The 17,515-nt window shown below is 39.7% G+C and overlaps 1 protein-coding gene across 2 annotated transcripts; it reads right to left on the bottom strand.

Moving 5' to 3' along the window:
- Positions 1–11,744: 11,744 nt before the first annotated feature.
- Positions 11,745–15,890, bottom strand: LOC149022050 (uncharacterized). Of its 2 annotated transcripts, none has more exons than XM_089147235.1 (2): positions 15,685–15,890; positions 11,745–13,112 (listed from the first exon to the last, which is right to left on the bottom strand). In XM_089147235.1, the coding sequence occupies exon 2, from the start codon at positions 12,561–12,563 to the stop codon at positions 11,856–11,858; it is 708 nt and encodes a 235-aa protein (XP_089003361.1). In that variant the 5' UTR covers positions 12,564–13,112; positions 15,685–15,890; the 3' UTR covers positions 11,745–11,855. The 2 variants fall into 2 exon arrangements, with proteins under 2 accessions (XP_089003361.1, XP_089003360.1); XM_089147234.1 differs by having other exon boundaries at positions 15,695–15,890.
- Positions 15,891–17,515: the final 1,625 nt, after the last annotated feature.

The raw sequence follows: 17,515 nt of genomic DNA, 5'->3' as shown, positions 1-17,515 counted from the left end.
CACCAACCAAATGGGATTACACTAACTCTTAATCCTATTGGTCATTCACATATAATGGACGGGAAGCTCTCATGTTCTCTCATGAGTTGGCTACCGGTCTTGAGTGTCCATGAGCCCAAGTCTATTATAATGTGACCCGACCAATGAATGGCCCCCACAATGTGGTTGTGTCATTTCACGGGTTGGCTACTGGTCTTGAGCGTCCACACCCCACACTCCTACCACGGGTCACTCAGCATTGGGTTTCTAACCAAATACAACTAAACTTCCTAGTTATGACATCGAGTGATCATGAAAAATACCAAGGGGCATCATAGGATTGTGTCCCATACCACCTCCACTAATGTCCCAAGACAAACACCCGAATGGTGTTCCCCAATTTACAATCACAACTTACATTCGCATCACAATATGGTTCCAGTCACATTCTCAAGTCACAAATCATTTCAAGTCCAAAAGTCACATATTTAACATATATGCATAACATCATTGATCAACTATATTCTAAAATTATAGTCATAGTAATCATTCCCAAACCCTAAACAACAATATGTAGTCATACATTCATGTTCCATAACAAACAAGAATGTAACTATGGTTATGTGTAAGTGAACGTCCTCACCTTGCTATTGATTCACAACCTTTGTAAAATAGGTCAAATAATTAGTTCAAGCTTGTCAAAAAGTCCTAATAACAATATGGTTCAAAGTTAGCAACAACCCTAGAGGTGAAAAGAGAACAAACAACCAACTTGGCAGTGGGTGGGTTGCCAAGTTGGTTGGGTGGGTTGCCTAGGGCAACCAGAGCAATCAACCCAACCACCAATTTGACAAAACTTGGCTAGGTCGCCTAAGTGGGTTGCTTGGGGCGACCAGAGCTTCTGTGTACGGACAAAATGTGCTCAAATCAACAGAAAACATCTCGTTTGGGTTCCAAACTACTCTAACATTAAGTAAAGAATTCTGAAATCATGGTAGGACATTATCTAGTATAGTTTAGAGATCAATCATAGCAAAAAGAATGAAATCCTAATGGATCCTACATCAGGTTTTCTTAGAAATCTTACCGCAAGATTCACGGAAGAGCTAGAGTGAATGGGGTTTCACTCTATAATAAAGAGGATAGAAGATATAGGTCTGAAATCATAATAGATCATGGTCTGTCATAGTTTGGAGATCAAACAAGGCAAAAAGAATGAAAACCTAATGGATCTTATACTAGGTATTCTCCGAAATCTTACTGTGAAGTTCACAGAAGAGCTAGAGTGAATGGAGATTCACTCTAGAGCAAAGAGGATAGAAGAGATAGGGCATAACAGCAAGTATAGGCCTTCTTATAGGTCTATATAGTAGGTAGAAACAAGCAAAAGAGAAGAACTGGAATGAAGAAGATGAATACTAACATTTTAGAAAGAGAAACGACAATCGGAAACCTTGACGGATAATTCCACACCTTCATTCACCTTGGAGAGAGTTCTCTTGAGAAGCTTTGACATTCTCTGACGGCTTTAGAACATATGACACATTTTAGAACCAAAAAAACATTAAATAGAGCTTCAAAAACATCAATTTCCCAAAATACCCTTTTTCCGCGAAACTGGTTGGTCGCCTGGGGCAACTAGGGCAGGCAACCCACCCTTGGTACTTTTTTTCCAAGAGTGGTATTGATGCTCCGAAAGCCCTAGTTCCTTCTTGGGTCCTTTACTAAGTTATAGGAGGGTCTTACCTGATTTTTAAGGACCTTCTACTTGTGTCATTATTGTACTTTTAATCCATCTACCAAGTCTGTCAATGTCTGAGACAAATCTTCTTCCATATTATGATAGAACTCCCAACTTAGCATCATCTTCATCTACTTCCATTGGTTTAGAGTCTAATCCAATGGTTTCAATTTGGATGGCCCATAGTTGCCTTCTTCCTGCACTCCAGATTTTCGGACCTACAATATGGATTTTCGGAGTAGGGTTGTGAGGGATTTCATAGAAGCGAGTTCAAGAACTCGATTTTTGTAGCCCAGGGTTGTTTCTTTGCATCAGATGAATCTCACTGGGGGCCTTTTAGAAGGTATAGACCATTACCAGTGCATAGAAGGTGGTGATATCACAACCCACCCAGCCAATATCGAACTCACCCAAATACCAGTGGATGTAATCCACAATAACAAGGATCAACTCTATATTCAATTCAAAACCAATCCACACAACAACATAATCCAAGAGCAAGAATAGAAGTATAACTGTCAAATACTATAATTAAATATGTTGGTAGAAGTCTACGAAGTATATTGTATCAAGAGTGAAGGAAATAGAAAGTAAGGTTAGTACAAGTTCTCAATTTCTTGAATGAAGTGATAAATATCTTAATCAAAAGTTTCTACATACCTAAAAATAACTAGACAGTGGTCAATAGGGCTAAGTGCGATATGTATCACACCCCACCTATGAAATCCCCTACAATCCTAATCCAAAAACCCATATTGTAGGTCCAAGAACTTGCAACACGAGTAGAAGATAGGTATTGACATCCAAATAGAGACCATTGGATTAGAACGTGAACCAATGGAAGTGGATGGTAAAGATGATAAATTTAGAGTTTTGCTGAATTTTGGAAGAAGAACTGACTCAAACACTGATAGATTAGGAAAACGGATTAAGAGTTCATTGCCGACACTTTTGGAAGGTCCCAAATATCAAGTAAGCCCCTATAGATGTGTAAGCTAAGTGTTGAAGTAGAGCCACACCCATGAAACTTGCTTCTGGAGTAATTTCCAGGGGGAGGGTTGTTTGGGTAGGGGTCTCTCAAGCAACGCTACTGGGTGCCCACGAGTAAGATAGGGGCATTTTTGGGATATAGTGTAGGAGAACATAGTGGAGATCATCTAGAGAGTTATCCTTGTAATAACCCCCATATTTCCTAACCAGAAAATTGAATTCAGGTCTGAGTACCCGAAGCTCTAGTCAAAAGAAGTTGTGGGCTATCCGGATTGAGGCCCATGTTTCGGCCCCATAGCCCATGGATTTGGATATTGTTGGTGAAGAACTTGCCTTACTGGGAACCAGCAGATGGATATCCAGTGCGAGAAAGGTCGAGTTGGAAGATGTCTGCGAACAAGTTAAGACCCCTCCACATGTTGGTTAAGGTTGCAGCAGAGCTAGGGATCAACTAGTAGTGTATATGACCACGTGCTGAAAAGTACCAGGGGGTGGTTGCTTAAGGCGATCAATTGACCAAGCGACTAGCCATCATGGTGGTCGATTGGAAAACCCTACCTAAAACCTTAATTTGCGCCTGACACCCATTTAAAGCCCTCGATGACCTAATTTCATATTATTTTATTTGTGGAGGCTGTTGTGGACTAAGTAAGGCAGAGCACACATGGCCGTGGAGAAGAGCTTCTATTGGGGGAGAAATCTCGAAACTCACTTTGACTTTTAGATCCGGTTGAGGTTAGTTGATCACTCTCTTATTCTACTTAAATTTTATATTATTAGAGAGTAGTCTTTTCCTCTAAATTCTATAGTGATGATATGGATTAGCTTAATCCTTTCCCGTCGATGATCTCGATTGGATCATGATAGGAGATGGATTCTTATATCTGAATTAAGGGCTGACCTTGTCCAAGAAGATGATGTGGATTTAGATTTTTCTTCTTTTGCGATATGTAGCCTAGTGACCTCTTTGGAGTTCTAAGAATGAAGTTTGGACTTGAATCGATCCAAAATTAGATCGAGGTTGGGTGATCAAATGTCTGAATTTCGGACTTGGAATTCTGCTCGAGTGGAGGGCGGTCAATCAAGGCAGTCAATTGACCCAACCAACCGCCTCAATCGATCAGCTAGGTCACAGTGGCTGTGTTGATGCTGATTTTGTTCAGTCTAACTCTCATACCCTAATGTAACCTTATAATCTTAATCTAGGGGTTTTTTGGGATTTGTTAGTGTAATTTCTTGGAAGATCTAGCACATTTTTCAATACTTTTTTTGCTGAAACAAGTAAGGGTATAGTTGCATGTATGGCTAAATTGATGTTATGATGAACTGTTTACTTTTCTGTATATGTCAATAGTCTTATAAATTGTTGTAATTATTGTTATGCATGTTTACTTGTTAATGAAGTGTCATGATAGATGATTAATGCATTTTACTACTTTGCTTAGTGTGGAATGATGTGTTTGGTGAGACTATGATTGGAGAATACCCAGCTTGGTGCTCCTACCTTGGGGTATCAGGGGTTGTGGTATAGGACACTATCCTCTGATGTCCCTAGCACTCTCATGGTTGTTATCCCATATGACTGGGGGTCTAGATTGCATGGTTAAGTACCCCTATATGCTACTACCCTTTCGGCAAGGATATTGAAGCCGAGTGACCAGTGATGGCAGTGACGTGACTCTGTGTCATCCAAAAGAGGTAACCAGTGCGTGAGGAGACTCAGTGGTCTACTATTTATCATGCAATAGTAGGGTTGGGCTCATGGGCATCCAAAAGACGGCTTGGGTGTCATGAGGGGATATGAGAGCGTCCACCCCAACAATATGTGAATGACCATAGGTTAAGGAATGGATCCAACAAAGGTAATTAGTCCATGAGGATTCACATTCCTAGGTGGAGAAGGTTACTAGATCAACAATGCATTGGCTATGAGGAAAGGTATCTGGACCACATATAGTGTGTTACCATGGGACCTTGCATTGGGTTTAGAATCCCCGACATGCACTAGTACCTAGACCAACGGTTGTGTTGAGAGAGTGAGGACCTATACCCCAGCTATGGTTGATGATGAGGATCGTACCCATTATCTGGGATCCCAACATAGGTGGCTAGTCCATGAGGGATTAAAGTGATGAGCCCTACCCAGAGGAGGGTTGGTGTTACATGTTAAAGCCTATAAGCCTGAATATAGACTCGCATAGTTAGATTACTAGATGCATTTCATAACTCTGCATTTCTTAAATGACACCTTTTATTGAGAGACTAGAAGAACAATGTGCCAGTCTTGAGAAAGACAAGAACAATAATTAAATCATGAGATTTTCTTTGCTTCCACTGAAAACATTCTTTTGGATACATCTCCTTCGATTCATCCCTTGGATTACATTTATTACTTTTCATTGGATTTTGGACTCTTTGTTCCTTTACATTAATTATTGAATTGTTCTTGCTCTTGATTTGGTCTTGTGTATTTATTATTATTTATGGCTAAACCGTGGATCTTGTGGCTGTGGTTCACACCCAAGTGTTGTCAGGTGGGGTAGATACCAGCTGGTGGGGTGTGACACCTATCATGTCATTGCCCTATCGGTGGGGGTATTGATGTTGAGTGACCCACAACAACAATGTGGGCTGGCAGGCGCCCAAGACAAGTAACCAACCCTTGAGGGGACACAACCATATTGTGGGGGCCACTATTTGGTAAGGTTGGGCTCATGGGCATTCAAGACCGGTAACCAACCCTTGAGAGGACATGAGAGTTCCCCCCCCCCCCCCCCCCCCCCCAAATCATATGTGGATGATCAATAGGGTTAAGAGGAGGCATAGTCCAAGTTGGTTGGAGCCATATGATAAATTGACTCTAGATAGGGAAGGATACTAAACTAAGTGCTTGGTGCTAGGGGGAGGTATCTAAACCTAGAATGATGTGATTGAGTAGATAATTCGCATTGGGCTAGGTATTACCTTGACATGAGCCAGTGCTCATGCCAATGGTTTTGGTGAGAGAGTGTGGCTCTAATCCCTAGCCATGGTTGACAAGAGGATTATTATCCTTGCACCTTGGTGATGACACTAAGTTAGGTTGGAGCTATTGGGGTGTGTGTGAGACTACCTAGGGGAGGTTGGTGTTGTATTTTAATGTGTGTCTACCTAGATAGAGACTTGCATTGGTTATAGTATAGGAGCATTATGTCATTGTAATGCATATGATACCATATTATCATATATTTTCTTGTGCTTTGAATGATGGATTTATATATTTGAATTACTTGTTAAGTTCTTTTGAACTCTTCCCTCATGGAATGTTGTTATAGACTTTGTTTCAGATCAAGATGTCTTGATATTTCAAGATCAGGAAACATCGATGACCGATGCATACAAAGTACCAGATCACTGGAGTGACGACGTGCACGGTGACACGTGTGCATGTCTTAACCGTGCATACAGGGATTAATCCTATGCTTAGGAAGATGGAGACTATCCAAGAAACTAAGACTTTTGGGTTTCATATTTATCATTTAATTAAAGACACTTATTTGATGTAAACTTTAGGAGATTTGACATCTTTCCTTTCCAGATTCACTTTCCATTTTTGGGATAGATGTTATACCAGTTTTGACTTCGCTTCTGCATTGTTTGAGATCCTTCGATTATTCTTGATACTTAATATAATTTAAAATTTTGATTATTTTATTGATTTTTGCTCATGATTATTTTATGATGTGGAGTGGTATGTGATTTAACATGAAACCAATCTTGAGCCTATGGATCACTCCCTTAGGTATTCGGGTGGATCAAATACCCGATGGGTGGATGTGACACCATGTAGCCGGTTCAGACTTACTCGAATATCCATGTTGTGATCCATTACCACAAAATCTTGGTTGACAGCCAATCTATAACCCCACACCCCCCCCCCCCATAGCATAATCAAAAGAACAAGGGTAAAAAGGTATCAAGTATAATGTTTTTACAGTTAGTCAATATATAAATTCAAACTCAGGGTTAAAGTCAAAAGTTAAAGTTAAATTAGCAAAAGCCGAAAAGGCTTATCATAGAAATGTTTAAAGTGTATTTAGCGGCATAGCCTAATAGGCAGATAGAAAATGTAAATAATTCCAATTAAGGAACCAAATTCCTTGGGCTCTCAAAATGTTTGGACTCCATAGGAGCAATCTATGTAGGGGCATGACTCTCCATGAGACTCAGTGTCCTCTCTTGCTGGTCCCTTATAGGACACCGCTTGTGGCAAAGTCTCCAAGAATATGGCATCCTTATAACCTATCAAAGAATTTCAAGAAAAATGTTTCCTCGATGAAATGAGTTCCACTGAACTCATTGAGATCAATAATATTACATATTATGCATTTAACACATGTGCCAAACATAAGATGTAAATGTAAATGAAATGAAGTAGTGCATATATGCAAGTATGCCCTATAACTCTAATCAGTGCTAGTCTCTATAGCAAACATGCATTAAGTAGTAACACTAGCCTCTTTTAGGAAGTGTCATCACTCTAATCCCTCATGGACTGGTTACCTCTGTTGGGATCCAGTAGTATAGGGGCACAGTCACATCACACCATGGCTAGGGGTTAGGTCACCACACCAATGGTATAAGCACTAGCGTGTGCCAAGGATAAGCCTAGCCCACTGCAAGGTCATACATGTCTAACACCACATGTAGTCCGGATGCCTTCCCTCATGTCTAGTGCCTTGTTGGCTTGCGTATCCTTCTCCACCTAAGAATGTTATTCCTAATGGACTGGCTACCTCTATTGGATTAACATTCCATAACCCTATGGTCGTACATATATACTTTGGCGGACGCTTTTGTGTCTCCTCACGGATTGGCTACCTTTGTTAGATGACCACGAGCCCAAACCCTCCACATATGCAACCTTACAATTGCATGATACAACAATGGGCCGATGTCTCCTCACATACTGGTTACCTCCGTTGGACGCCCACACGATCCAACCACTGCTATTACAGGTCACTAGGCTTCAATACCCTTGTCGAATGGGGAGTAGCATGTAAAAATGGGTGACCTAGCCATGCATCTAGATACACATACAAATAATGCAGATAAATGTCTAAATGAATGCAAGGGCACTAGGGGCAAAGGGCGAACCCATAACCCCAGGTAGATGTAGATGTAATGCATAATCACCCGATTCCCAACATATCATATTCACAATCATAAATTTAGATGAGATAAATAAATGAATAGCATCAAGAAATATATTCATATCACCACCCATGCATGCATGTCATGTAATATCATTCATAAGAACACACACAAGCAAACATAATAGCATGAGATGGAATATGAATTAATATGCAAATACATAATGTTGTATCTCTCACCTGTCACAACATTAGCACTCCCCAAATTTATCAAATCGTGCACCAAAATAAGGCCAATTAACGACCTAAAACCTAGAAATTATAAGGGGAATACACAAATTAACATTTGGAATTAAACCAAATCGAGACCGGGAAACAATACCTGATCGGACCCGAGAAGGGCCTGTCAGTTAGGGCCCTCCAAGACCTGTCAACCCCCCCTTGGGTGCCAACAAGTTGGTCTCTTCTGGCTTCATTTCAAAACCCCAACTTTTGGGGGCATTTGAAGTTGTAATAGAACAATAGTAATACTCCAAAAACGCTCCCTTAACCATTTAACAAAGTCTCTTAACATAAATCCCATATCGATAATTTAGATTCTCACACTACATTTGTTGCAGAATGTTTGCATCGAGCGTGAAGATGCTTCGTGTAATGAGGAGTTCGGACCTTCCAAAATTTCACAAAAAGTTAGATATGTGACCTTAACTCCCTAGTGATAATGATGGTTAACAACCACTAGTGTTTCTGATTTGGGTTGAATCTTAATCGTGTAGCAGTGGCCAGCTATAATACTAAACTAGAGAACAGAGTGGGATGACGAGGAATTTATTAGGGAATCTTCATGACAAAGTGATCTGGTTTTGTAACTTAAGATATGATATGGCTTACATCAATTTTAGAGAGATCAACAGCCTTTCCCCCCCCCCCCGCTCTTTTTGTTCTTTAATTTCTGGGTGGTCTGTTTCAGCATCCCTTGTAGAAAGAACTCACATAATTTTTAGAGAGACCAGTTGGTTGTTTTGAAAATGTTTCTCAATCTGGGTAAACATGGCTTCTGTAGAAATAGCAAGTAATGTATTTTGATCCAATTTTTCTGTAGAGGTCTATGGGGTTCCCTTATTGCAGGCACCTTTGTAAAATATCAATTGGAAATTGGATTAATTGGAACTGAGTGGCTTTTTTGGTTTATTTTTTTCCTGCCCTCACCCTCTCAACCAGAAATCAAACATGTTCCACTTCTTTGCCTGGTTTTTGTGATGATTGTTGCTTTGAAAGGCAACCGGAAACCATCAAATGTAAAAGGTGAGATGGCTTGGGTCATGCGCATACGTTAAATAGAGATTTTAGACTGTTAGATTTGAACTTTTGGTCGAAATGCGTTGCATTCCATGATTGGTCCAATTCTCAATTAGTTATTATATTTTCAATCGGCAAGAGGCCGAACCTACTAGCTTCACTGATCATGTATGGTGGCAGTTATGAACGCCCATGTTGTATGGTGGCAGTTATGAACGCCCATGTTGTATGGTGGAAGTTAAAGCACCAATCTTGTGAATCAAACGTAAATATTATAACATTTTAAATTGACCCCAATTTAAAATACAGTTAAAATATAACTTTTCTTTTAACTAAGTTAGTAAAGCCGTCAATGGCCATACACCCAGGGAATTCAAGAATGCGATGTGTTATTGTTTCAACCGCATTTTGGACAAAATGGAATTTGTGTTTAAAGTTGGTAAAGCAAAATAGTTCCGTTCTGTAGCTACTTGAAAAGGAACCATTCTATTTCATGTCAGACCCAGACGGTCGACTGTCTGGCTTAAGTAGCCCAGACGAAATTCCGTCGCGGACGGAAATTCCGTGCGAGAGTCCTGTTGTTTGAAACAGAAATTCAGAAACTAGACGGTCGACCGTCTAGCTCTGAATCCAGACGGAATTTCCATCTGGCCTATTGGTGTTTGAAACATAAAATCATAAACTAGACGGTCGACCGTCTGGTGCAATTTTGCTGAATGACCTTGGGGCTGGGACTTGGGTTGGGTTTTTTGACTTTTTGATCAACCCTAAGAGGAATGCCTCTCACTAACATGTCCTACATCAGTCTAGTAACATGAATTACATATTATTAATGCATTTACATATATGTGTCGGCTATGTATGTGTTTCCTCACTTCTCCTGGGGTCATTTGGGTGTGCCTTTTTTTTTTTTTCCCTTTCTTTTTTACAAGAATACAAAATGTCACAAAATGTCACAACAAGAATCTTGTTCTTAGTTTAAAAGGACTTCAGATTATTTGTACCACAATTTATCAAAGTAGGATTTTTTTTTGGATGAATAAATAATCTATTAAAGAGACGAAAAAAAAATACAAAAAGTCACGGGCAAAAGTTAGCTAGAAGGGGAGATTTGTGAGTTGAGCCCCCAGGAGACAAGAATGAGCCTGTTACTTGGGGAATCAACAACCGGGGGAGGGGAGAGGATGAAATCCTAGCTGAAACATCAAAATAAATAGATTCTAGATGGTATCAATAGTGCGGGATTTGGAGTTCCAACGCCTGAGATTACACTCCCACCATAGATAGTGGAATGTGGCACCAAAGACTAGCTTACCAATACGATCACAAATAGAGGTACCAACGAATATGCTCAAATCCATGATCAGTCACGGGTAAAAATTTATGAACGACGGGAACGGGGCCAAATGTAACTAAGGGCTTTTCTCCATAGGGCACTAGATAAAGGGCAAGTAAAGAACAAATGCTTAGTGTCCTCAATACCATTCCAACAAAGGATACAATTTGGGTTCACCGGGATTTGGCGGGCAATAAGGAAAGACTGGGTTGGTAGGGCTAGGTTTAGGGCTCTCCAGAGGGTGAGGGAATGACGGGGAATATGACCTTTAAACCATACCAGAGGAGGCCATGGAGGGGTTGGGGAGGGGGAGCGAAGGTGGTTACAGGCCGAAATCGTAGTAAAGGATTTGGTAGTGGGGGACCAAATAACAGTATCATGAGGGAGGGGGTAAATAGGGGGGCGGGAGGGAATTCCAAACTTGCGTAAGACTATGGTGCGGGGGAAGGACCCAAGAACCATTGGAGATAAACTCCGAAAGCAAGGTGGATTTGGGGATTCGGTTTCATAGACTGTGCGGGCGGGAAAAAGAGAGAGGAGGATACTCATCGGATGGCACGGGTGTTGCAAGAAAGAAGTGGAGGAGCCAGAGGAGATGTGGGTGGTGATGGCCGAAAGAGCTCGGGGACGGAGAAGGAGGAGCTTCCTCCAAGTCCAAGAGGGGTTAGGGGTGATAGAGACAGTCTAGAAAGAGTTGGATTTGAGAAGGTATGAGTGGACCCAATTGACCCAAATAGAATCATCTTTGGTGATGGTTTTCCAAATGAGTTTGAGCAAAGCAGTGGCGTTAACATCTTGAATCCTACGGATTCCTAGGCCTCCCTCAGATTTGGGCTGACACACCTTGGACCAGCTTATGGGATGAAGGAATCGAGAAGATTCCTGGCCCTTCCAGATAAAGGCACAGAAGAGAGATTCCGTAGCAGATGAGATGGCTTTAGGGATCGGGAAAATGCCACACTGGTAAAGATAAGCAGATTGGAGCACAGATTTACTGATAATAGAACCAAGTTTAGTAAATACGTGCTTGGGGATTTTGATAATATTCACATTATAGGTATAAAAAAGGTATAGAAGAAGAAGATGGAGTTGCATATATCACAGATTTGAGCGATACTTTCCTTTGCTGTAAAACTTAAAATTTTGAATAGTTATCGATATAACTGTAACGAATGGTCCTTATGGTCATGAATTGAGATCTCATTTCATAATCAGGTCATTTACATCAATAATTCCAATATTCATGTGTAAAGACCAAGCTAAAAAGTAGTCATCATAACAAGGGAAATAAATACATGAATCATAAAGTTGTCCAACACAATCTTAACATGACATCAGTTTATGTTTCAAATAAAATTTCTTAAAAAGAGAACTAAAGCTAGTCATCATCTTTGCTGCCCTCTTCTTCATCTCCACTCCCACCCTCACTGCCACTGCCACTGCCACTAGCTTCATCATCTTCTTCATCTCCTTCCTCATCCTCATCTTCTTCTTCATCGCCTTCCGCTTCTTCAACTTCTGGAGCCGGCATAGGAGGAATCTTGAGATGAGTCATCATATGTTGCATCATGATTGTTTGATGAGCTATCATGTCTTCAACAGTATCAATGCGATTACCCATTGAGTCAAAACGGGTATCCAGTTGTTGTTGCAAAGAGGTGAGGCGAGCATCAAGGGCCTGAAATCTCGAAGCAGTAGAAGAGGAGTAGGAAGATGTATGTGGCCTAGCTGATGTACCTTCTATGTCCATGGGGTTAGTGTCTGCTATCTTTCGCTTGCAGGATGGAATAAGGCCTTTGTTGTCTATTTTAGGAGGTGGCTCATCAAAGTCTTCATTGTTCATATTGACATTAAATTTCTGGAAGACTTTGGTGAGGAAACTGCCATAGGGTAGACACTTGTTCCCAGTTACAGCAGACTGAATCAAGTATGAGAGCATGATGTACGGGAGACATACTGGGTGATGATGAATGATGCAATAGGTTACATATGTCTGAAAAGAGGTAATATTAGACCGATGTCCCTTCTTAGGAACGAGGTTCCGTTGAGTGATTTTGTTGATTGCTTTAGCTAGTTCAGTAAACATTTTTTCTTTAATTTCTCTGTAATAGGTAGGCGGGTGTCCATGGGGTAGAAGACTTTAATAGACATTATCTATATCAACATCCTCAGGTGGGGTACCCTTGTAAGTCCAGAAGCAAAGTTCCCCCTCAGTAGAGATTTGAAACAAGGTGTAGAAGGAAAGAATGGTAAGAGTAATGTACATCCCTTTTACATAGGAGTTGACTGTCAGGTTTGCACCTTCTCCCTCATAGCGAAGATTGGCATAAAAATGACGGACAAGTCAGGAATAGGTGAGTTCTTTGGCACGAAGCATGGGATCCCAGCCCATGGCTTCAAACATTTCCTGGATGGGAAATTGAGAGAAGTCATCAAGGTCAACAGATGTCCCTTGCTCAATGCTTCGGGCGCTACACTTGTGAAATGTATTCTTGGCTTTTCTATCCCTAAACCACTTGTCTAGGCTACGGTTACTTTGAGGGGGTGGATTTTTGGATGGGCGAGGAGGAGGAGGGGCTATAGAGGACGATGCACCACCACGGACCGAACACATCTTGCAGCGAGTCATGATGAGCTGTCAATCCCAACAAATACCAACTAGTGTAAGCAAACACATTTCAAAAATGGAAATTTCAACAAGGCAAATAATGAATAATTGGATAAAAGCCAAATGTTTAGAGGAGAAACAAAAAAGAACCATAATTTTCTTGAATAGAGGAACCCCAAGAGTGAGAAATCAGGTGGATCTAGTTGAATAAATATACAAACAAGTAAATGTGTATGAGAGATTTGGAAGGCAAAAAAGTCATGACCCAACATATATCTCCAACTGTCACCCCATTCACCATCCAAAAGAAATTAATAAAATACACACGATATAGCCAGTTCTCTATAAATAATGGAACATAACAAGAGAAAGGCATGATTAGCACAAAAGATTCCACTACAAAGTCATAAACATTTTCTTTGATACCTAAGACAATGCCTCAAAGTTGACACATAGATCTCAAACCATGTAACACCTATGCTATCCCTCCCATGTTTGGATGGAATCCTGCCCTCAAGTTGTGGGAGAAGGAGCAAAGCCTCTGAAACAGAAGGTAAAGCCTTAAAGCATTCTTGGATGAAATCAATGGCAGCTCCTTTTTTGACGACCACATGAGGCTTTTTTTACTTTCTTTCTTTTTTCTTTTTTCTTTTTTTTTCATTTTTTTTGTTATATATATATATATATATATATTTGGTGGGGAAGGGGGGGGGAATTGAGGGTGGGGTGTCTAGGGAAGCCCAAAAATATATATTAAAGATCACAAAACCATGACATAATGGCAGACATAACTTGCCTTGCACAGCCTAAAGGAGCAAATTAAGTACTTGCTTAAACCAAACCAAAACAAATTGCCCACCCTAAAAGGGAAAATCAAGGATTACACTATACAAACTAATAGGCCAGCAGAATCTTGCCCACAGGATTCACACTAGATTCAATTGAAGACTTTAACCTACATAGAAACTAGAATTATTCAAATTTTCAGAAACTAAATTAGCCAAAAATTCGCAGCCCTGTTGCTTCCCTAAAAGAGATACTCAGATTGATACTGAACGAATCAACCAGACCATCATATTCTGGAACCAATACCAGACTCTTAAAGTCCAAGTTGACATGACAGCCCAAATAACCCACCTCCACTCATCAATGATACTAATGAGCTCGTCCAATGGTTTTAGACTTCATATGCATCTCTCTCAATTAACCTCAGATCTCTGCCATTTCCCATTATATTATTCTGCTGAATAGTTTCAATGAAGTCCATGTCCAGACCTTGTTTAATACCATAACAGAATGAAAGCAGTCAGCCCCTGTTCTAGACAACACCCTATCCTGGCCTAATTGCACCCTTGTGAGTTTTTTTTTTTCTTTTTCTTCTTAGATTCCAGATTCTAGTTGGTCCTAATGGACCAACGGCCCTTAATTTATGACAATAACAAAGGAGTTCAAATGGGACTAGAACCCTTAAACAGACCAGGACTAGAAAATGAAAAGGAAAGCAGCAACTAACTAGATCTTAATAAATCAGACCTATACATGGAGTAGAACCCAAATTCATTTGTTTCACCTTAGAAACAAAAATTGACTTTAAATGAAAATTATTAAGGGACTAGGCTGCACCTGCGATTGGACAGAATCACAAAACTGCTCCTGCACAATTGAAAATCACAAAATGCATAAAAGAAAAAAAACCAAGTATGGACAATGTCAACTTATTCAAGTGCTGCTGGCAGCAGCCCTAGGTGGGGCTTCTTTTGGTCTAAACTTCGATTTTGGGTGGGAAGGGTTGGCTCCTGCATCAGACACCCAAAAACAAGAAGGCTAATTTAATTCAGACAACTAACTATAGTAGGACAAACAGATCTAGTAAGCCTTACTAAGAAACTATAAATCAGAGAAGACTATGAATTATGAAAAACTAGAACTAGAGCAGCGAGACCTTGAGCTAAAGACATCTAATGTGATGGTTACATGAAAGTCCAGGACTAAGGGGTGGTGAGTTAATAAAATTGTGTTCAACTCCAATTGAGAAAAATAACATATTGCTTTTTTATTAGTAATCCAATTCAAGATGGTTACTCTATCAACAGAAACAACATTTAGTATTGTAATTGCCAACTTAGATGAACCAACATTGTAAAGAATTAGTAGGAGATGAGATGAAACGAAAAGTTGGTAGGCAGCTAAGTTTATATGTGAGGAAGTACAAGAGATGAATTGACTTGAACCAATCTGTTTCCAGAACTACATAAAAGATCATGTATCTAGAAATCAGCTAGAAACTTATTCAAAAAGTTTCAGCATGGAAAAAAAATTACAAAGTGTGGCATCTCAGGTAAATGGATGAAAATTTTGACATTTATCAACAAAGTATATATGGTTCCCTGTCAGTCTCCATCCACCCCACTGTTCTAATCAAGCACCCATAAACTAAAAAGAAAAAGGAAAAAGGAATCACTTATTTCCAACAACATTAGCAGAAAAACTCACAGTTGTAGCAGATCATTTATAGGGAAGGAAAAAAAAACATTGAATTATGAAAATTGTCTAGAATCCACGAGCTTGAACTCAAGTAAAAGCACACACACAAAACTACCTCCACTCACAGTGAAGGAAGATGAAGAAGTGGATTGCAGACGGCTTCGGTTGAAGAGAGATCAGTTGCAGAGACAAGGCTTTGCTTGCACAAGAGGGCTTCAGCTTCTGGTAGAGAGATAGGTTGCTGATATGCTTCCAAACAAATTTATCCTCTTCTCCTCTGCAACCGGTTTTTGATGTTGGGGCTTTTGGGAGTGAAATGAAAGGCACCTCTGTTCAATACCGCTTATGATTTTTGGTGAAGAAGGATTTGTGCTGTTGAGAGTCGACCTAATAGAATTATTCAAATTAGAAGAGTGCTAGGATTGACAAAGCCCATATGTACATTGTCTTGTAAATATGGGCTTTTTTAAAATCCAAAACTAATTGTGAGACCCAGGCCCAGGCCCATCCCAGTTATGAAAATTGTCTAGAATCCTCATTATAGACCATATGATTGAATCATTCTTTTCAACCAATTTTAACGTTTCAAAACATTGTCTTGTAAATGAGAAAGCGAGAATTGAATTGGTGAATATTCCGCTCGAAACCAGAACTCATGTGAACCAACCTGCAACTCAGGTAAGTGTTTTGTCTGAGTTGAAGCTTTTTCGTTCTCTCTGTCTATTGCAGATGCATGGTTTCTCTTTCTCTCTTGAATCGATTCAAGGTTTGGTTTTGGTTGTCTGACTCTCTTTTTCTTTCTTTGAAGCAAAACAGTTCGTTGAAGCTATCTAGTTTTCCATCTCTCACTCTCGATTTCGATGAAACTTCAACGCAAATAAGTCTCTGATCTTTTTTGTGCTCGCACGTTTCTCCCTCACTATTCTTGAAGTACCCCTCCAATTGAATCTGATTATTCCATTTGAGCTTCAGATTTGAAGCAGCGCAAGAGTGCAACAAAGGTCGATCAGCTGTCACAGTCAAGAGGTGCATTTGGTGAGTCCGATCCTTTATTTTCAAAATTATTTCCTCTAAGGAGTGGCTGCGTTGTGAAAACGTTAGTCAAATTTTACAAGTTTTATTGAATAGATTAGGAAACATTTATGTTTAAATTGCATTCTTATTGTATAGAGAATACAACCATTTTCACACAAATTGTTTGACAATATGCGATCAACATGGTATCATCAGCCTAGGAATTTGATCCATGGTCTATTCTGCCATGGTTGGCTTCACAATATTATTCAATGGATGTTTGCACTGTGCATCCTTATAACTTTGATGCAGCCATTGCCAGCCGATTCAATTCTGCATTTATGCATTCCTCTTCTAAAAAAAATCATCTAGTATCATTCATTAGTCATGGCGGGAAATTTTCCACATTTTCCCTCTACTTGGATTTTCGATTCTAGTGCAACTGAGTACATTGCCTTTCATGCCTCTTTCTTCACTTAATTTACATATTGCAACTATTCTTTACCAATAACTTTACCCTAATGGCTCTATTGCTCCCATTTCTCATATTGGTACTCTGACATTGTTTCTGGTTTTATCCTGGATCATGTTCTTCTTGTTCCTTCTACTGTTGTAGTTACATTTTTTCATAATTCCTAATTTTTTAAGAACCCACTATTGAAGAAGATTATTGTGACAAGGAGTAATTCGTCTATGATTTGTATTTTCCATTTTACTCAATCTTCCTTTTGTTGGAATAATAGCCAAATTATATGATTGAAAATAAAAACAAGTTGACTCCGTGAGATAGTGTTATTTAGAAGGGTTTTCTCATACATGTATTTAAGCATAAATTTTTGGAATTTAGCCAAAACAACATTTAATACATGTTACTAGACTGAGAGTAAAAGATGAAAAATATTGGTGGAAGGAAGTCCATCTTGGCTAATTCT

This window comes from Hakea prostrata, chromosome 3, assembly GCF_041222555.1.
Source record: "Hakea prostrata isolate BN-2017 chromosome 3, UWA_Hpros_2, whole genome shotgun sequence".
NCBI classification, from domain to species: domain Eukaryota; kingdom Viridiplantae; phylum Streptophyta; class Magnoliopsida; order Proteales; family Proteaceae; genus Hakea; species Hakea prostrata.
The sequence above is the reverse complement of the archived record's forward strand: the minus strand, read 5'-3'. Positions and strand labels throughout refer to the sequence as shown.